The 16,535-nt window shown below is 44.7% G+C and overlaps 1 protein-coding gene across 1 annotated transcript in view; it reads right to left on the bottom strand.

Moving 5' to 3' along the window:
- Nucleotides 1–2,531: 2,531 nt before the first annotated feature.
- Nucleotides 2,532–16,535, bottom strand: part of LOC137518877 (laminin subunit alpha-3-like) — a 303,606-nt gene continuing 289,602 nt past the window's right edge. Inside the window, exons 75-77 of the mRNA XM_068237275.1 lie at nt 14,688–14,781; nt 10,271–10,390; nt 2,532–5,039 (exon numbers count right to left, since the gene is read on the bottom strand). Of these exons, the coding sequence (XP_068093376.1) occupies nt 4,894–5,039; nt 10,271–10,390; nt 14,688–14,781 (360 nt within the window). The 3' untranslated portion in view covers nt 2,532–4,893. The remainder of the gene's footprint in view (nt 5,040–10,270; nt 10,391–14,687; nt 14,782–16,535) is intronic.

Raw genomic sequence — 16,535 nt, 5'->3', positions numbered from 1 at the left:
CAGTATTTAGTAGCTAGAGGTGCTCCCAATTATTAGATAGCTAGCGGTGCCCCTGGCTGAAGGGAGATCTCATCAGTGGAATGTTGGGACCGGGGTAAGTAACATTTCAGTTATGCATCACTTGGAATATAGAGAAGGAGGGAGGGAGGAACCTGGAGAGGAGATTGGCAATAAAAGCAGTAAAGATAATGTGCAATGAATATAAGGTGCTGTACTGCTTGTACTGCCAATTGCTTCACGTTTATCTTTCTTTGCACAGGACACTTTTGTATGGACAGTTGTTTGTTAGTTTAGCACTGCATTTTGTACAGTTTTTGAAACAATTCGATTGGTTTGTGTGCATTTCAGACATTTTTAGGTAAATTATCACTGCTGCTGGCCCTCAATTTTTGCCATACCCTGCCTGACCTTTATTGTGACATTATATGTATCTGGGTATTGTTTGTAGAGGTTTCTGATTACATTCAGTTTTGGAGGAGATTTTAACAGTTTTTATTAGCTTTTATGTCACTGGACAAGTCCACAATAAAATGTACAATATTTTTCACTAACCATTGGTATGTGACTAGTACTTTTTAAGCTTATTAACCCATATGAGCACTCTTCTCTTGATTACGGTATTATGTTTGCTAATTGGCCTTAGAGGGTTATAGATAAATGCTATACATTTTTTTTCTTGCTCTCAATTGTACTAGCAAGCAATATGCTTTCTGTCTACATCTCAAGCCAGAGTAACAGCTTACTGTCATGTCAAATTGTTTCAAACACAAAACCACTGATTTGCCCCAGGTCCCGATAAAGAAATGAATGAAAACTATTTTACAAAGACAGAAACAAATAAGAGAACAAAGCCCAAGACAATGACTAGAAATACAAATTAGGCACATACAATCAAAGCACTTCAAACAGAATAAAAACCAGAAAACTGAAGAACAGATGCTACACAACAGAATGAGTGGGGTCTCTACACACAGCAAAACACCAACCCCCCCCCCCCCCCCCCCCCCCCATTCCATTGGATTGAAAGCTCACAAGGGCAGGGCTCTCTCACGCTCTCACCCTTATGTGTCTTGGATTTTGTTGTTCATTTCATAGCTCGCACTCTGTTATGCATTTTATTCATCATGCTACATCTCTCATTGTAACCACCAGTTCTGTATTTTGTATCAGTGTCCATATTTGATGTATAACATTGTCTGTATCATTATGTACCCCTTGTTTGTTTTTCTACTTTGTAGAGCACCACGAAATATGTCGGCACTTTATAAATCAATAATAATAATGATTAAATCACATAGAAAGAGCATGACTGATCCATCTTTATTCTGCTCAGGCCCAGATTTACATCACAGGAGCCTTTAGGCACAAATGTCCCGGCACCCTAGATTTTGTCCACCTCAAACCTACAACTGGTTGGGCCAGTTGTCACCTCTCCCCTACTTTCCATGCCTTGCATAAATAACCACAGCTAGCTGTCCCTTAGTATTAGGTAGCCAGAGTTACCCTCAGTATTTAGTAGCTAGAGGTGCTCCCAATTATTAGATAGCTAGCGGTGCCCCTGGCTGAAGGGAGATCTCATCAGTGGAATGTTGGGACCGGGGTAAGTAACATTTCAGTTATGCATCACTTGGAATATAGAGAAGGAGGGAGGGAGGAACCTGGAGAGGAGATTGGCAATAAAAGCAGTAAAGATAATGTGCAATGAATATAAGGTGCTGTACTGCTTGTACTGCCAATTGCTTCACGTTTATCTTTCTTTGCACAGGACACTTTTGTATGGACAGTTGTTTGTTAGTTTAGCACTGCATTTTGTACAGTTTTTGAAACAATTCGATTGGTTTGTGTGCATTTCAGACATTTTTAGGTAAATTATCACTGCTGCTGGCCCTCAATTTTTGCCATACCCTGCCTGACCTTTATTGTGACATTATATGTATCTGGGTATTGTTTGTAGAGGTTTCTGATTACATTCAGTTTTGGAGGAGATTTTAACAGTTTTTATTAGCTTTTATGTCACTGGACAAGTCCACAATAAAATGTACAATATTTTTCACTAACCATTGGTATGTGACTAGTACTTTTTAAGCTTATTAACCCATATGAGCACTCTTCTCTTGATTACGGTATTATGTTTGCTAATTGGCCTTAGAGGGTTATAGATAAATGCTATACATTTTTTTTCTTGCTCTCAATTGTACTAGCAAGCAATATGCTTTCTGTCTACATCTCAAGCCAGAGTAACAGCTTACTGTCATGTCAAATTGTTTCAAACACAAAACCACTGATTTGCCCCAGGTCCCGATAAAGAAATGAATGAAAACTATTTTACAAAGACAGAAACAAATAAGAGAACAAAGCCCAAGACAATGACTAGAAATACAAATTAGGCACATACAATCAAAGCACTTCAAACAGAATAAAAACCAGAAAACTGAAGAACAGATGCTCTACACAACAGAATGAGTGGGGTCTCTACACACAGCAAAACACCAACACCCCCCCCCCCCCCCCCCCCCCCCCCATTACCCATTTGTTTTTGTTGGATGCAGAGTCATATCACATATACTTATTCTCTTTCGGCATTCTTATTTTTTGTTTTTCCCTTTCTTTGTCATTTCTCATTCAAGCAGTCTGTGATGCAATGTAATTACCTCAACATAACGAGTGAGTTCATGAAGCCGAGCAATACAGTGGAGGAATTGTACTATGATGCTGCTGATGCTTGAAGAAAAAAAGAGCAACAGCAACATCCTTATTGTCTGACTGAACGTGACCAACCCCAGCCCACTTCTGAGTCTCATTTTGCCTGCAGCCATTCTCCTTCTCTGGACTGTCAGTCACAGCTATTGTATATTTCTCCATTGCCTCCGCATTGCCTGAATCACTTTCCACACAGTCTACTGACCCATAAAGCAGATCTTTAAATATTTTTCAATCATCTTCAGGTTAGGGCTAGTCCAAAACTTGTCCAATCTGTCAGGTTTATATTACTTGCTGTAAGTGACAGGAACATAAAAAAACACGTTATAATGTATTTTAATCAGGCAAAAATGTATATTTTATATTTGAATTTCTCATGATACTGGACCTTTCACACTTAGGCTTCAATTCATCAAAGGCTGTTCGATGACAAAAACCAAGTCATTATAATACCACATTCGGTATTTTAGACTTGTGTGTGCTAATTCATCAATATTTTCACATGTGTGGTAGATGTTCGGTAATTTACTGAAGTGGTAACAGCAGTTCTGTGCGTCTCTGTGTTTACGCTGTTCTCCTGCAGTGAGGGCATGTCAACAGAAAAGAGGCATCTCTGACATCCCTGTAGATGTGCATGTTTTACTGCCTCTGCTCGCTCTGAATCTGCTCTTCTACAGTATTTACTTGCCACAGCTTAGATGAACTGCCAAGAAACATTACCCACTAGCATCTCCACATCTTCAAACAGGAACTTAAGGGGTTACACAGTTACACTGCTGAATGGAGGCAGGAAAACATATTGTGTGGTTTTCTCTGGGGGGGGGGGGGGGAGGAAAACTAGACCCTCCCACAAAGCCTGTGCTTCCTATCATAGAAGAGACAGGGGGCTTGCAGGAGAGAGAGAACTGTCCCTATTGGCTCTCTGCAGCTGTCAGTCAGAGGGATATCCACACAGAAGCCTTTCCAAGCTGGTTATCGCAACCTCAGAACAGCCGATAATGATTGAACACATTACAGAATGCTTAAACCTTGATGAATTGACATTTACTGACATTTGTTGAGGTATTTACTGCACAAGTCAGTAATTTACCTCACTGCTCGGTAATTCCAGCTTTCCATGCGGTAACAGCCTTGATGAATTGACATTTTCCGAAGTGCTCAGTAAAGTCAGCAGTTTTCTGCATTGCGGAATGCTTGATGAATTGAAGCCTTAGTGTGGTGTGATCACGATGTCCCCTTTCACATTATGCTCTGGCAAGGTAAAATGCGTAGCGCTGCTCCCCGCTCAGTGATGTAATCCCTGCTGAACAGGAAGTAAGTCACTGGTCTACCGTCGCTCTGCACATGTGAGGCATGCCACTACTGGGATCACTTGTGCACACTTACCATGTTGCCATAGACTTTCATTGCTGCATAATCCGTGCAGTAGGTAAGCGAATGCAATTCGATGCTGTAAGTGTAAAAGGGGCCTGAAACTAGTACTGAGCTATCCCAATGTGTGATCAGGTGCAGCAGGATAAGACTGCAGCAGACTAACACCATGCACGTTGCTGCAACGCACATTCACCAGCTATATGCCTTAATAACACCTTACTAATTACATATTTACAATTATCGTTTATCACTTCAAATTCTTTATTCATTGAAAATTTTAGCAAATCAGTGTTTGAGTTATTGGCCATATTGTTAAGTGTTCATGTACAACCATTTACATTGTAGGTGACAGAAATGTTTTTAAGTTGGAATGTATGAGAAGTGTTGTACGGTTGGAACAGCTTCTATATATGCGCTGTTACCACAAAGTCCTGGCCTTGGATTAGCAAATTTCTTTTTGGATAATACGGTAGACAACAGTAAGGCAGCAGCCACAGGAGTCTGTGAAATTAACGATTTGATCGTGATATTTTTCTTCCAACACCATATAATCTATGAAAGCTGCACAGCGTATTCTCCCACAAAGCACCATTTTGGCAGCAGATAACAGCTCCAACGATTGAGGTAGTCGCAGTTTGGGTTACATTTACATTTCGACAAACTGCAAATGAGAAGATTAGAAGCATTTAGAGTTCCGAAAGTCCATTTTCAAAACTTAGAGCAGGTATTTAATGTGGGAGCATGTGCGTGCAGCAGTTCTGGATAGATCCATATCGATGGACGTCCCCTGGCGAGTGATACGTGACTTCGACAAGAGCGTTACACAGCGGGACATCGGCTTAGGCTGATAGCACCATGAACTTCAGAAATGTTTTTGAGGATGATGTCTTTATTATTGATTTTCAGGTTCCTCATGCAGCCAGCAAAGGATCTCTTCACAGGAAGCCATGGTGTTTCCAAGGCAGCTGTAGATAAACAAAATGACTTGTGAGTGCTGTGATAAAGAACAAAGCCTGTGAAGTACAAGAGCGAGGTCCAGGAAAATAAACCTGCAACCAGCACACATTACAGCAGAGATGAGTTATTGCAACAGAAATGTCATTCGGATGCCCATGTGTTTCGTAATTAGAATCAATGGAAGGCATGCACACCATAAGGATATGGGAAGCTAAAACAGTGGCGTTGCACTGGGTGAATAAATATATACCAAAAATAGACTGCACACCAAATGTATGCTCAATAGTTATGTATTCAGGTACAGTGGCCCATATGCAATTCACTTTTCTCCTTATTTTTCTCCTAGGAGATAATTTTTCGTCTTCTCTTTAAAATAACTTTTCAGCACTCTGCAATTGAAAAAGTACCAAAAAGTTGTTGAACAACTACTATCAAAATTATTAAATAGACAAGGAAGCAGCGCACAGGATTCACAAAGCTGGCTCACTGAAGTGCTCTAAGCTCCAATAAACTCCATAAATGTACTGTGTAAGAAAGCAAGCGGCTGAGCACATCCAGTTAAAACGCCATTTTATTGAATAATTTTGTGTGGGTGGGAAACGGCTGTCGACCCTTGCATGCTTTAACCCTGTCTCTCCATGTGTGGACTGTATCCATTCTGTTGGTATGATCTATATGATTCAATAAAATGGCGTTTTAACTGGATGTGCTCAGCCGCTTGCTCTCTAACACAGTACACTATCGAAATTATTAGAGGACTTTCTCCTGGTAGTTTTTTCACCATTGTTTTCTCCAAGTTGATATTTTCACACCTTGTCAATAAAATGCCCTTTAAACCAACAGTAAGCAAGAAAATATACAAAATCATGTTGATAGTACATCTTCTACTACTTTTATTATATTTTTGTAATTTTTGTAATTATGAAATGCTGAAAAGTAATTTTAAAGGGAAATTAAAAATTATCACCTAGGATAAAACTTAAAAGTAAATTGAATATGGGCCAGTGTTTCCCTGAAAATACGACCTGCCCCTTGTGCATCCTTGGAGCAAAAATCAAAATAAGACCAGGACCATATGCAATTCACGTCTTTTGAGTTTTCTGCAAGTTGATATTTTCACACCTGGTCATTAACCTCCTGGGCTATAATCCCGAGCTGAGCTCGGGGTATATCACGCAGGAGGAGTTCTCAGGCCCCGGTGGGCCAATTTGCATAATTTTTTTTTGTTACACGCAGCTAGCACTTTGCTAGCTGCGTGTAACTTCCGTTCGCCGCCGCTCGCCGCCGATCCACCGCTACCCGCCGTGCCGCGCAGCACCCCCCCCTGACCCCTTGCGCAGCCTGGCCAATTAGTGCCAGGCAGCGCTGAGGGGTGGATCGGGACTCCCTCTGACGTCACGACGTTTATGACGTCATCCTGCCCCGTCGCTATGGCGACCGGGGGAAACCCAGCAGGAAATCCCGTTCTGAACGGGATTTCCTGCTTACTCTGATCGCCGAAGGCGATCGGAGTGGGTGGGGGGATGTCGCTGCACAGCGGCTATCATGTAGCGAGCCCAGGGCTCGCTACATGATTTAAAAAATTAAGAATTTAAAAAAAAATGCTGTGCCCCCTCCTGGGCGATGTAATTGTATCGCCCAGAGGGTTAAAAATGCCCTTTAAACCCCCAGCAAGCAAGAAAATATACAAAATAATTTTGATAGTACTTTTTCTACTACTTTTGGCACTTTTTTGAATTGCAAAATGCAGAAAATGTATTTTAAAGAGAAGATTAAAAATTATTACCAATGGGAAAACTCAGGAGAGAAAGTGTAATGCATATGGGCACTGTCTTATTTTTGGGGAAAGAGTAGTATGCAGGGCCGGCGCTGCCATAGAGGCAATTGCCCCGGGGCCCGACCTCTGCAGGGGCCCCACACCTCCGACCCTGCCAAATGCTGCGCTTCCCTCAGTCACACTGCTCTCCGGGTCCCTGTGAGTGTAATAATCCCGGTAATTACTTATCCGTCCCGGCAGGCGGGCAGCGGCTGCACAATCCGTGCACTCTAAAGCATGCTGTCTGCCTCCTTCTCTATGACCCGGTGCGTTATGTGTAAACACGCGCCGGGTCATAGAGTTGGAGGGAGACAGCGTGCCTCAGAGTACACGGACTGTGCAGCCGCCGCCCACCCACTAGGAAGGATAAGTACGTACTGGAGCTATTACACTCACAGGGACCCAGGGAGCAGTCGTGTAATGGCCACCAGGGGGTGGGGGGTTTGTTGCGTCTCGGGCAGCCCCCCCCCCCCCCCCCACTTCAGTTTGCCCCAGGGCCCCCTGAAACTGGCCCTGTTTTGTATGCAGTTCACTTTTTCTCCTGAGTTTTTTCCTAGGAGATAATTTTTCATCTTCTGTTTAAAATAACTTTTCAGCACTTTGCAATTGAAAAAGTACCAAAAAGTAGGTGAAAAAGTGCTGTCATAATAATTCTGAGTATTTTCTTGCTTGCTGGCGGCTAAAGGGCATTTTGTTGATAAGATGTAAAAATGTCACGTAGGAGAAAACTTGGGAGAAAAAGTGAATTAATTAAGGGTCAAGGGGCCATATGCATTTCATGTTTTCTCCTAAGTTTTCTCCTAGGAGATAATTTTTCAACTTCTCTTTAAAGAGACACCGAGCACTTCCTAAAAATGAAATTTTCACTTACCTGGGGCTTCCTCCAGCCCACCGTAGGCCACAAGGTCCCAGAGTCATCACGCCGACCGCCGTGAGCGTTCTAAGCATGCGTGATTCAATATTAGAGAACCGCACATGCGCAGGACTCTCATGCCGGCCAGCGTGATGACGTATAGCGGTCGGCATGAGTACGTTCATCAGGAAGAGGGAACCAGACCGGACGACTTCAGGCCGAAGTCGTCTGCTAACGGAGCAGCCAGCCGGGGACCGGGAGAGGAGCCAGGACGATGCCGGGGGACCTTGTGGCCTACGGTGGGCTGGAGGAAGCTCCAGGTAAGTGGAAATTTCATTTTTAGGAAGTGCTCGGTGTCTCTTTAAAATAACCTTTGAGCACTAAAAAAAAGTACCAAAAAATAGGTCAAAAGGTACTATAAAAATCATTTTGAAAGTTCTTTTGTTGTTGTTGTTTGCTGGTAGTTTAAAGAGAACCAGATATTAAGAAGCTAAAAGATTTTATACATAACTGGGGCTTCCTCCAGCCCCATAAGCCTGGATCGCTCCCACGCCGCCGTCCTCTGCTTCCTGTATCCGGCGGTACCGGGTCCCGTACTTTCAGCCAGTCGGCCGAAGCACGCGGCCAATTGTCCGCATCACAGAGGCTCCCAGCATACCCTTACACGTGCGGCTGCATACTGCGCAGCCGCACGCGTAAGGATATGGAGGGAGCCCCTGATCATGCGGACAATTGGCCGCGTCCGCCGGAAGTGACAGGACCCGGTACCGGCAGATCCAGGAAGCAGAGGATTGCGGCGTGGGAGCGATCCAGGCTTATGGGGCTGGAGGAAGCCCCAGGTAGGTATGAAATCTTTTTTCTTTTTTCAAGTCTCCTTCCTCTCTGGTTCCCTTTAAAAGGCATTTTATTGACAAGTTGTGAAAATATCACCTAGGAGAAAACACAAGAGAAAAAGTTAATTGCATATGGGCTAAGGACCTATATGCAGATAACTTTTTCACTTTTTCACCCACATTTTGGTACTTTTTACATTGAAAAGTTCTGAAAAGTTATTTCAAAGAGAAGATGAAAAACTATCTCCGAGGAGAAAACTCAGGAGAAAGCTAATTGCATATGGGCCTATCATGGTGTCATACAGTATATAGACATTTACTGCCAATGCAACAATAGATTAAAATTTATTTAACATGCATGTAAGGTACATAAGATTACAAATGCAAGCTGGTATATGCAAAAAAGGGAAACAATCTTGCTGGCCATAAAAAAGTAAAAAATTAGAAATAAGTGGTCCATATAGTCATATGGTGTAGTAATGCTGCTTAGCAGAATAGCTATGTAACAATTGGTAGTTAAAGGACCACTTTCGCAAAAAATTGTAAAATGTAAAATGCGTATAAACATATTCAAATAAGAAGTATTTTTCTTGCAAAGTAAAATGAGCTATAAAATACTTTTTTCCTATGTTGCTGTCACTTACAGTAGGAAGTAGAAATCTGACAAAACCAACAGGTTTTGGACTAGTCCATCTCTTCATGGGGGATTCTCAGCAAGGATCTTATTTTTTACACACTACCTGGAAAGGATTTATACAATGATGCTGGCCAGCCTCCCTGCTCGCTACACAGTTTTTTGGCAGTTGGACGGAGCAACTGCCATTCACTAAGTGCTTTGAAAATAAACAAAACCCTGAGAATCCCCCATAAGGAGATGGGCTAGTCGAACACCTGTTGGTTCTGTCAGATTTCTACTACCTGCTGTAAGTGACAGCAACATAGGAGAAAAGTAATTTATGGCTCATTTTACTCTGGAAGAAATGTACTTCTTATTTGTGTATGTTTACATATATTGTACATTTTACGATTTAGTGGTCCTTTAATGCAGGTTCTATACGCAGACATAGATGTGACAAGGCATGTGTCAGAGCATGCAAGCGCACATAGCAAACAAGAGTGTATGGATAAACCCACAAAGTTGTCTATGCCACAAATCAGGGTAGCGCTAATGAGGAATGCTAACGTTTCGGGGGATCAGTCATGTTGGGGGGAGAGGGGCAGAGTGACACCTGGACATGCTGCATTGTTAGACTATGAATAGTAGGAAAAATGAGGGTTAGGGCCAGAAGAAAAGAAGATTTTGGCAAGCAAGTACCGGTATGCATTTTAATGTAAACATTGATTCTGTTCCCCCCCTCCCCCTCCTTCTTCTGCATTGGTGCCCAGTACAGATGGCCATTGAAATGCAAACAATTCTGAATTGATGCAAATTTTATTTTAATTGATGCAAATTTGTGCCACTTGAAAATGGATCAATCAAATGCAGTAACAACATCTCGTTGACCATCCCTAGTGCCCAGCTGTGGAATTCCAAAGCAAATCATTCAGAAGCCACTGATGCCCTTTTCAGTGCCTTTTGTGCCTCTTCCTGCTTCTGTACATGAAAGCCCATCTGATTCCCCTGAGCTGCCTGCTGATTGTATAGCACACTGCTGCAAGGAGAGTTGTAAGTAACAGCTGCTGACTTCCATTCAGCAGAGGATGCAGTACACTACGCTGCCAGTGTGCTGTCATTACCTGGGATTCCTCCAATAATCAGAGGAACATTAGAGCCTGTTCGTAGTGCAGAGTTGGGGCCGGCTGTCTGCTTGGCTTCATTGTCTATAGAAAGATGAACGGAACTTCTCTTCTGACTCACTGAAAAACAAAGTCGGTATTAATAATTATGTTTCTTCACCTCATAATTGTTTAATGCGTCTGCCAATATAAATCAAATGTGTGACATTAACAATAACTGCTAAGCACTGGAAAATACTATAGCCTATACAATACAAACATAACGTTTGAGGGTTTCTGCTGCTTAGTGAACTAATTTCTGTCTTGGCAGAGATTTATTCTGCAGAGCTAATTAGGGAGATAAATCCAGCAAAGCAGTAATTGTCAGTAACTGGCAGTCTGCAGGCACTGGGAGGCGCCATTAAATATTTCATCACAATACACATAGGTATGTGTTTTTAGTCCTTTAGACACTGGCAAGCAAGATGCAATAAAATCAGTCTATCAGTCAATGTATTTGATTAAGGAAACAATGTTAAAGGAAACACGAGGTGAAAATAAACTGATGAGATAAGCAATCGTATCTATCCTCCTTCTCCTAAAAATGATTGTTTTAGATGTCCACAGTTACATTTTATTTTTACATCTACTTTTAAGGTGGCCATACACTGGCCCGATTCCCGGCCGTTTCGACAGCAGATTCGATCCTGGGATCGAATCTGCTGCCAATCGTTCGCGGTAAACGCCGCCGACGATCCGATTTCCTCCCGAAATCGGATCGGTCTGTCGATCGCGCCGTGCGGGAAATTACCCTCGATCACCCGCAGGTAAAGTGCGCGTCGCTAGCGGCGGCCGATCCGATGAAAAATACATTACCTGATGCGGGCTCCCAGGCGTCTTCTCCGCATCTTCTCAGCGCTGCACCCGCTCCATCCCGGCGCTTCCTGGGTCACTGCAGTGACCCAGGAAGTTCAAATAGAGGGCGCTCTATTTGAACTTCCTGGTCACGGAGTGACACAGGAAGCGCCGGGATGGAGCGGGTGCAGCGCTGAGAAGATGCGGAGAAGACGCCCGGGAGCCCGCATCAGGTAATGTATGCGCGGAGGGGGGGGACAGGCGGCAGGAGCAGCTGAACAGATTGTGATCGGTTTCAGGCTGAAATCGATTCACAATCTGTTTGCAGTAAAGGCAGCCATACGATCCCTATCTGATCAGATTCGATCAGATAGGGATCTGTCAGCTGGTCGATCTGATGGCACATCGACCAGTGTATGGCTGCCTTTAAAGTTTGTTACTGTTTCATTATCTCTGCTCAATGACACATTTATTGAAGTATTCCAGAATTAAAATCTATGAGACATTGATCATTTTTATCTCTTTCCTGCTCTATAGCTATGTACCCAGCGGTCGTTTCCGCGATTTCACAATGTGGGTACAGGCACACAACCACGCAAACGTCAATTAGCATCGCGCCGCAATAATGACCATCACGACAAGTCGGATTACTAAGATCCCCGACAACTCCCGCACAAATTATTGCATTCGCTTAAAGTCATGTTCCCTCCCGATGTGAAGTGCCGCGTGACGTCGTGCATACCCGCCGGCAGGAAGAAGCGTCACTTGACAAACATCATCAAGAGGACATCGCAGGACCTGCCGGGCGTTGAGTACTAGGCTTTAGAAGCCATTTTCTGACAGGAAAGAGTTTATGGCTGTTATTCGTTCTCAGTGAGTGTTATGCTATAGTCCAACCCGCCACTTGGATTCCTGATTTTTAACTCTTAGGCAGAAAAAGAAAAAAGGAACACAAAATAGTTATTCGTGTGTTTGGCACTGTATATCCACATGTCTATCTCACCATGTCACATGTAACCTCGTGTATCCTTAAAATGTTACCATTTTTAAAAATATATTGCACACATGCAAAGCGTGTTCGTGTTGTGTACACAACATGAACTTTACTTTTGTATGCTATTTGCATAACACACGCTATAGAAGCAACACGCGCACTGTGAACATAACATGAGTTGCGCAATCTGTAGAACAGGGCTGCCCAATACGTCGATCGCAATCTACCGGTAGATCGCGACCGCCTTCTTGGTAGATCGCGGCCTCTTGGCCGCGTCTCTTTAAATTTTGCAGCCAGCAGGGGAGAAGAGTCAGAAGACGCGGCAAGCAGAGAGGGAGGAGAGAGGCGGCGCGGCCGCTACGTCATGGCTGGGGGTGGCGCCGGGCAGCCTGCAACGTGCGTGCTTGTAACATGCCCAGCGCCGCCCCCAGCCATGACATAGCGGCTGCGCCGCCTCTCTCCTCGCCGCGTCTTGCCGTCTTCTCCCCGACATTCTTATTGGTGAGGGGCCTGCCTGCCGGAGTTTGAGGTTCCAAGAGTCCAGAGGACCCTGGCTAACCTACGCTGCAGGTACCTATACCTGGCTAAGCTACACTGGGGACCCCTATACCTGGCTAACCTACCCTGGGGACCCCTATACCTGGCTAACCTACACTGGGGACCCCTATACCTGGCTAACCTACACTGGGGACCCCTATACCTGGCTAAGCTTACACTGGGGGCCCCTATACCTGACTAACCTACACTGGGGGCTCCTATACCTGGCTAACCTACACTGGGGGCCCCTATACCTGGCTAACCTACACTGGGGGCCCCTATACCTGGCTAACCTACACTGGGGGCCCCTATACCTGGCTAACCTACACTGGGGGCCCATATGCCAGGCTAACCTACACTGGGGGCCCATATGCCAGGCTAATCTACACTGGGGACCCATATGCCAGGCTAACCTACACTGGGGGCCCATATGCCAGGCTAACCTACACTGGGGGCCCATATGCCAGGCTAACCTACACTGGGGGCCCATATGCCAGGCTAACCTACACTGGGGGCCCATATGCCAGGCTAACCTACACTGGGGGCCCATATGCCTGGCTAACTGTTAGCTCAATTTCCTTGGAGGCAGCTACAAGATGATTTAGCAGATCCCAGATCTGCAACCCAGGTAAAATTACCCCCTTCTAAGTGAATACCCTCTCTCCAGCTGGGAGACACGGACCACGAACACTTAAGTTGGTGGAACAGCATCTGAAATCTTTATTTACAACTGAATCTTATATACACACTGATGATGGGGGGAAAACCAGATTGCACCAGAGTGCCCATGTGACTTATTTCAGACAATAGTACAGACGGCAAGGATAATAGTACAGACAGCTTAGACAATAGGGTTTGTTTTTCTGTACGGATTGGCAGAGGTAGGTGTTGTTACATGTGTTAATTTTCAATAGACCAGGTTCTTAACAACAATGCATGAATAGGTCTGAGTCTTCAGATCTCTGTCACAGTGGCTTGTATGGTAATATACCAAGTGGGTATTCAAATACAGGTTTGTCTGCTGTATGGCACACTAATGTGGTTATGGCCAGACAGAAGACAAAATGAAAATTTGATGTGCTGTACATTGTTTAATATCAGGGTGGTTTAAGCAGCACATTATTACAACCTTTCACTAACCTACACTGGGGGCCCATATGCCTGGCTAACCTACACTGGGGGCCCATATACCTGGCTAACCTACACTGAGGGCCCATATACCTGGCTAATCTACACTGAGGGCCCATATACCTGGCTGACCTATACTGAGGGCCCGTATACCAGGCTGACCTATACTGAGGGCCCATATACCAGGCTAACCTATACTGAGGGCACGGAACCTATGCTGCAGGCACATACACCTGGCTAACCTACGCCGGAGGGGGGGGGTGGCATTCTTAGCATTTGGGTCGTTGGTAGATCTCCTGGCCTCGGCAAATTTAAAAGTAGCTCGCGAGCCGAAAAAGTGTGGGCACCCCTGCTGTAGAACCTACATTACGTTGCTTGCATAGACAATGGTAAACTTACGTGCACTATCTGCAATTTTGATATTGAATAGTGAATCAAACCCATTGTACTATAAAACCAGACTAAGGATCCTTCAACACTGCATGCACTTCAATGTGACTTTCAAAGCGCATACATTTTGCCTATTGCAAGGACACAGTAATTAACATAGTAGAGTAGTGCAACCTGGTTTTAATTGCGAATGTAGTGCCTGCTGCATTTTTTCTGTACTGGTGATCATGTTAAATGAATGGTGGTGCGTGAAAATTGCATAGCAAGCGCAGTGCTATGCAGTCTTCCATTTGAAAAACATCCTGCAGATTTTTCTTTCTACATATCGGGAATCGTAATCATGCCCACTGATCACACCCGTAATTTCTTAAACAAGTTCAAATCACGATTGCAGCGTACCATGATTGCGATTTTCAACAAGGAAGGGCCCTAACAGTATTTCCTCACCTAACACATAAATCTTCTATTTGTTTGGTAGTGTGTATATGCTTATAAGTAAACAGAAGCATGCTGATTGTTGGATATTGTGATCACCTTTTATAGTGTGCCATTTCCCATCACATAACAGTCCTGCAGGGATAACAGAGGCCTGGCGATCACTAGCACCATTATTCAAAGACAAGGTCACCTGAAGAAACAAGAAGGAAATCTTATTAATATGCAGCTCCTTCATTTGTAAAGCCTATCATTGGGCACAAACTAAAGCAGACAGTACTCCTATATATAAAGTAAAGTATACATGTGGTAGAGATTCTAATTCAACAGCAAGATAGTTACAAACTCCTTTCCCTTGTGTATCCTGCCTATCTGGTCTGAAACTCTGAAGCAAGTGGCTCAAGCTGACACCTCACATTTTTGGTCGCTGAAGGATCTGTGATGAGCTGAGAGGGGTATGATAATGCAAGGAAAACTGGAGTGAAGCCTCACCCTATAGCAGGGGTGTCAACCTCAAATAGACGGAGGGCCGAAATGTAAAATTTAGACTAGGTCGAGGGCCAACAACCCCCCCCCCCCATTTGGAATGATCGCATAACACCCCACAATTTGCACTGCACGTGATAGCCACATTGTTACAGCCAACAAACAAAATACATCCTCATTGTAGGTAGGTAGCCAGGTATAGGCAACCCTTATATAGGAAGCCAGGTATAGTTGCCCCAATATAGGTAGCCAAGAATAGGTGCCTTCAGAATAGATAGCTAGGCATAGGTGTCCCCAGTATGTAGGTTAGCCAGGTATGTGCCTCCAGTATAGGTAGCAGGCACATGAGCCCCAGAATAGGTAGCTAGGCTTAGCAGGTGCCCTAGTATAGGTAGCCAGGAATAGCAGGTGCCCTAGTTTAGGTAGCCAGGCATAACAGTTGCCCCAGTATAGGTAGCCAGGCATAAGCAGGTGCCCCAGTTTAGGTAGCCATGCATATCAGGTGCCCCAGTATAGGTAGCCAGGCATACAAGGTGCCCAAGTTTAGGTAGCCAGGCATAGCAGGTGCCCAAGTTTAGGTAGCTAGGCATATCAGGTGCCCCAGTTTAGGTAGCCAGGCATATCAGGTGCCCCAGTATAGGTAGCCAGTCATAGCAGTTGCCCTTGTATAGGTAGCCAGGCATAGCAAGTGCCCAGTATAGGTAGCCAAACATAGCAGGTGCCCTAGTATAGGTAACCAGCCATAGCAGGTGCCCAGTATAGGTAGCTAGACATAGCAGGTACCCCAGTATAGGTAGTAAGACATAGCAGTTGCCCCTGTATAGGTAGCCAGGCATAGCAGTTGCCCCTGTATAGGGAGTCAGGCATAGCAGTTGCCCCTGTATAGGTAGCCAGGCATAGCAGTTGCCCCTGTATAGGTAGCCAGGCATAGCAGGTGCCCAGTATAGGTAGCCAGACATAGCAGGTGCCCCAGTATAGGTAACCAGCCATAGCAGGTGCCCAGTATAGGTAGCTAGACATAGCAGGTACCCCAGTATAGGTAGCCAGACATAGCAGTTGCCCCTGTATAGGTAGCCAGGCATAGCAGTTGCCCCTGTATAGGGAGCCAGGCATAGCAGTTGCCCCTGTATAGGGAGCCAGGCATAGCAGTTGCCCCTGTATAGGTAGCCAGGCATAGCAGTTGCCCCTGTATAGGTAGCCAGGCATAGTAGGTGCTCCCTATAGAAAGCCAGACAGCCTGTGCCCCCTTTCCACCACCCTTCCCTTCCTCACCTCCACTGGTTGACATTGAAACCCTGCCTGGCAGTTCTTCAGTCTGCACACCAGCGTGACCCTTGCACTGAAGAATGACACAGCCACAGGAGAGCGGTGTGTCCCTGGCTGCTAGCGCGCATATACAGGAACTTGCTGTATACGCCACTAGCAGGCAGGCACACACCACTCTCCTGTGTGCGGGGGTCA

Source organism: Hyperolius riggenbachi, chromosome 5 (assembly GCF_040937935.1).
Source record: "Hyperolius riggenbachi isolate aHypRig1 chromosome 5, aHypRig1.pri, whole genome shotgun sequence".
In the NCBI taxonomy this organism is placed as follows: Eukaryota; Metazoa; Chordata; class Amphibia; order Anura; family Hyperoliidae; genus Hyperolius; species Hyperolius riggenbachi.
Note: the sequence above shows the minus strand (reverse complement) of the source record. Positions and strands in the feature narration are given on the sequence as shown.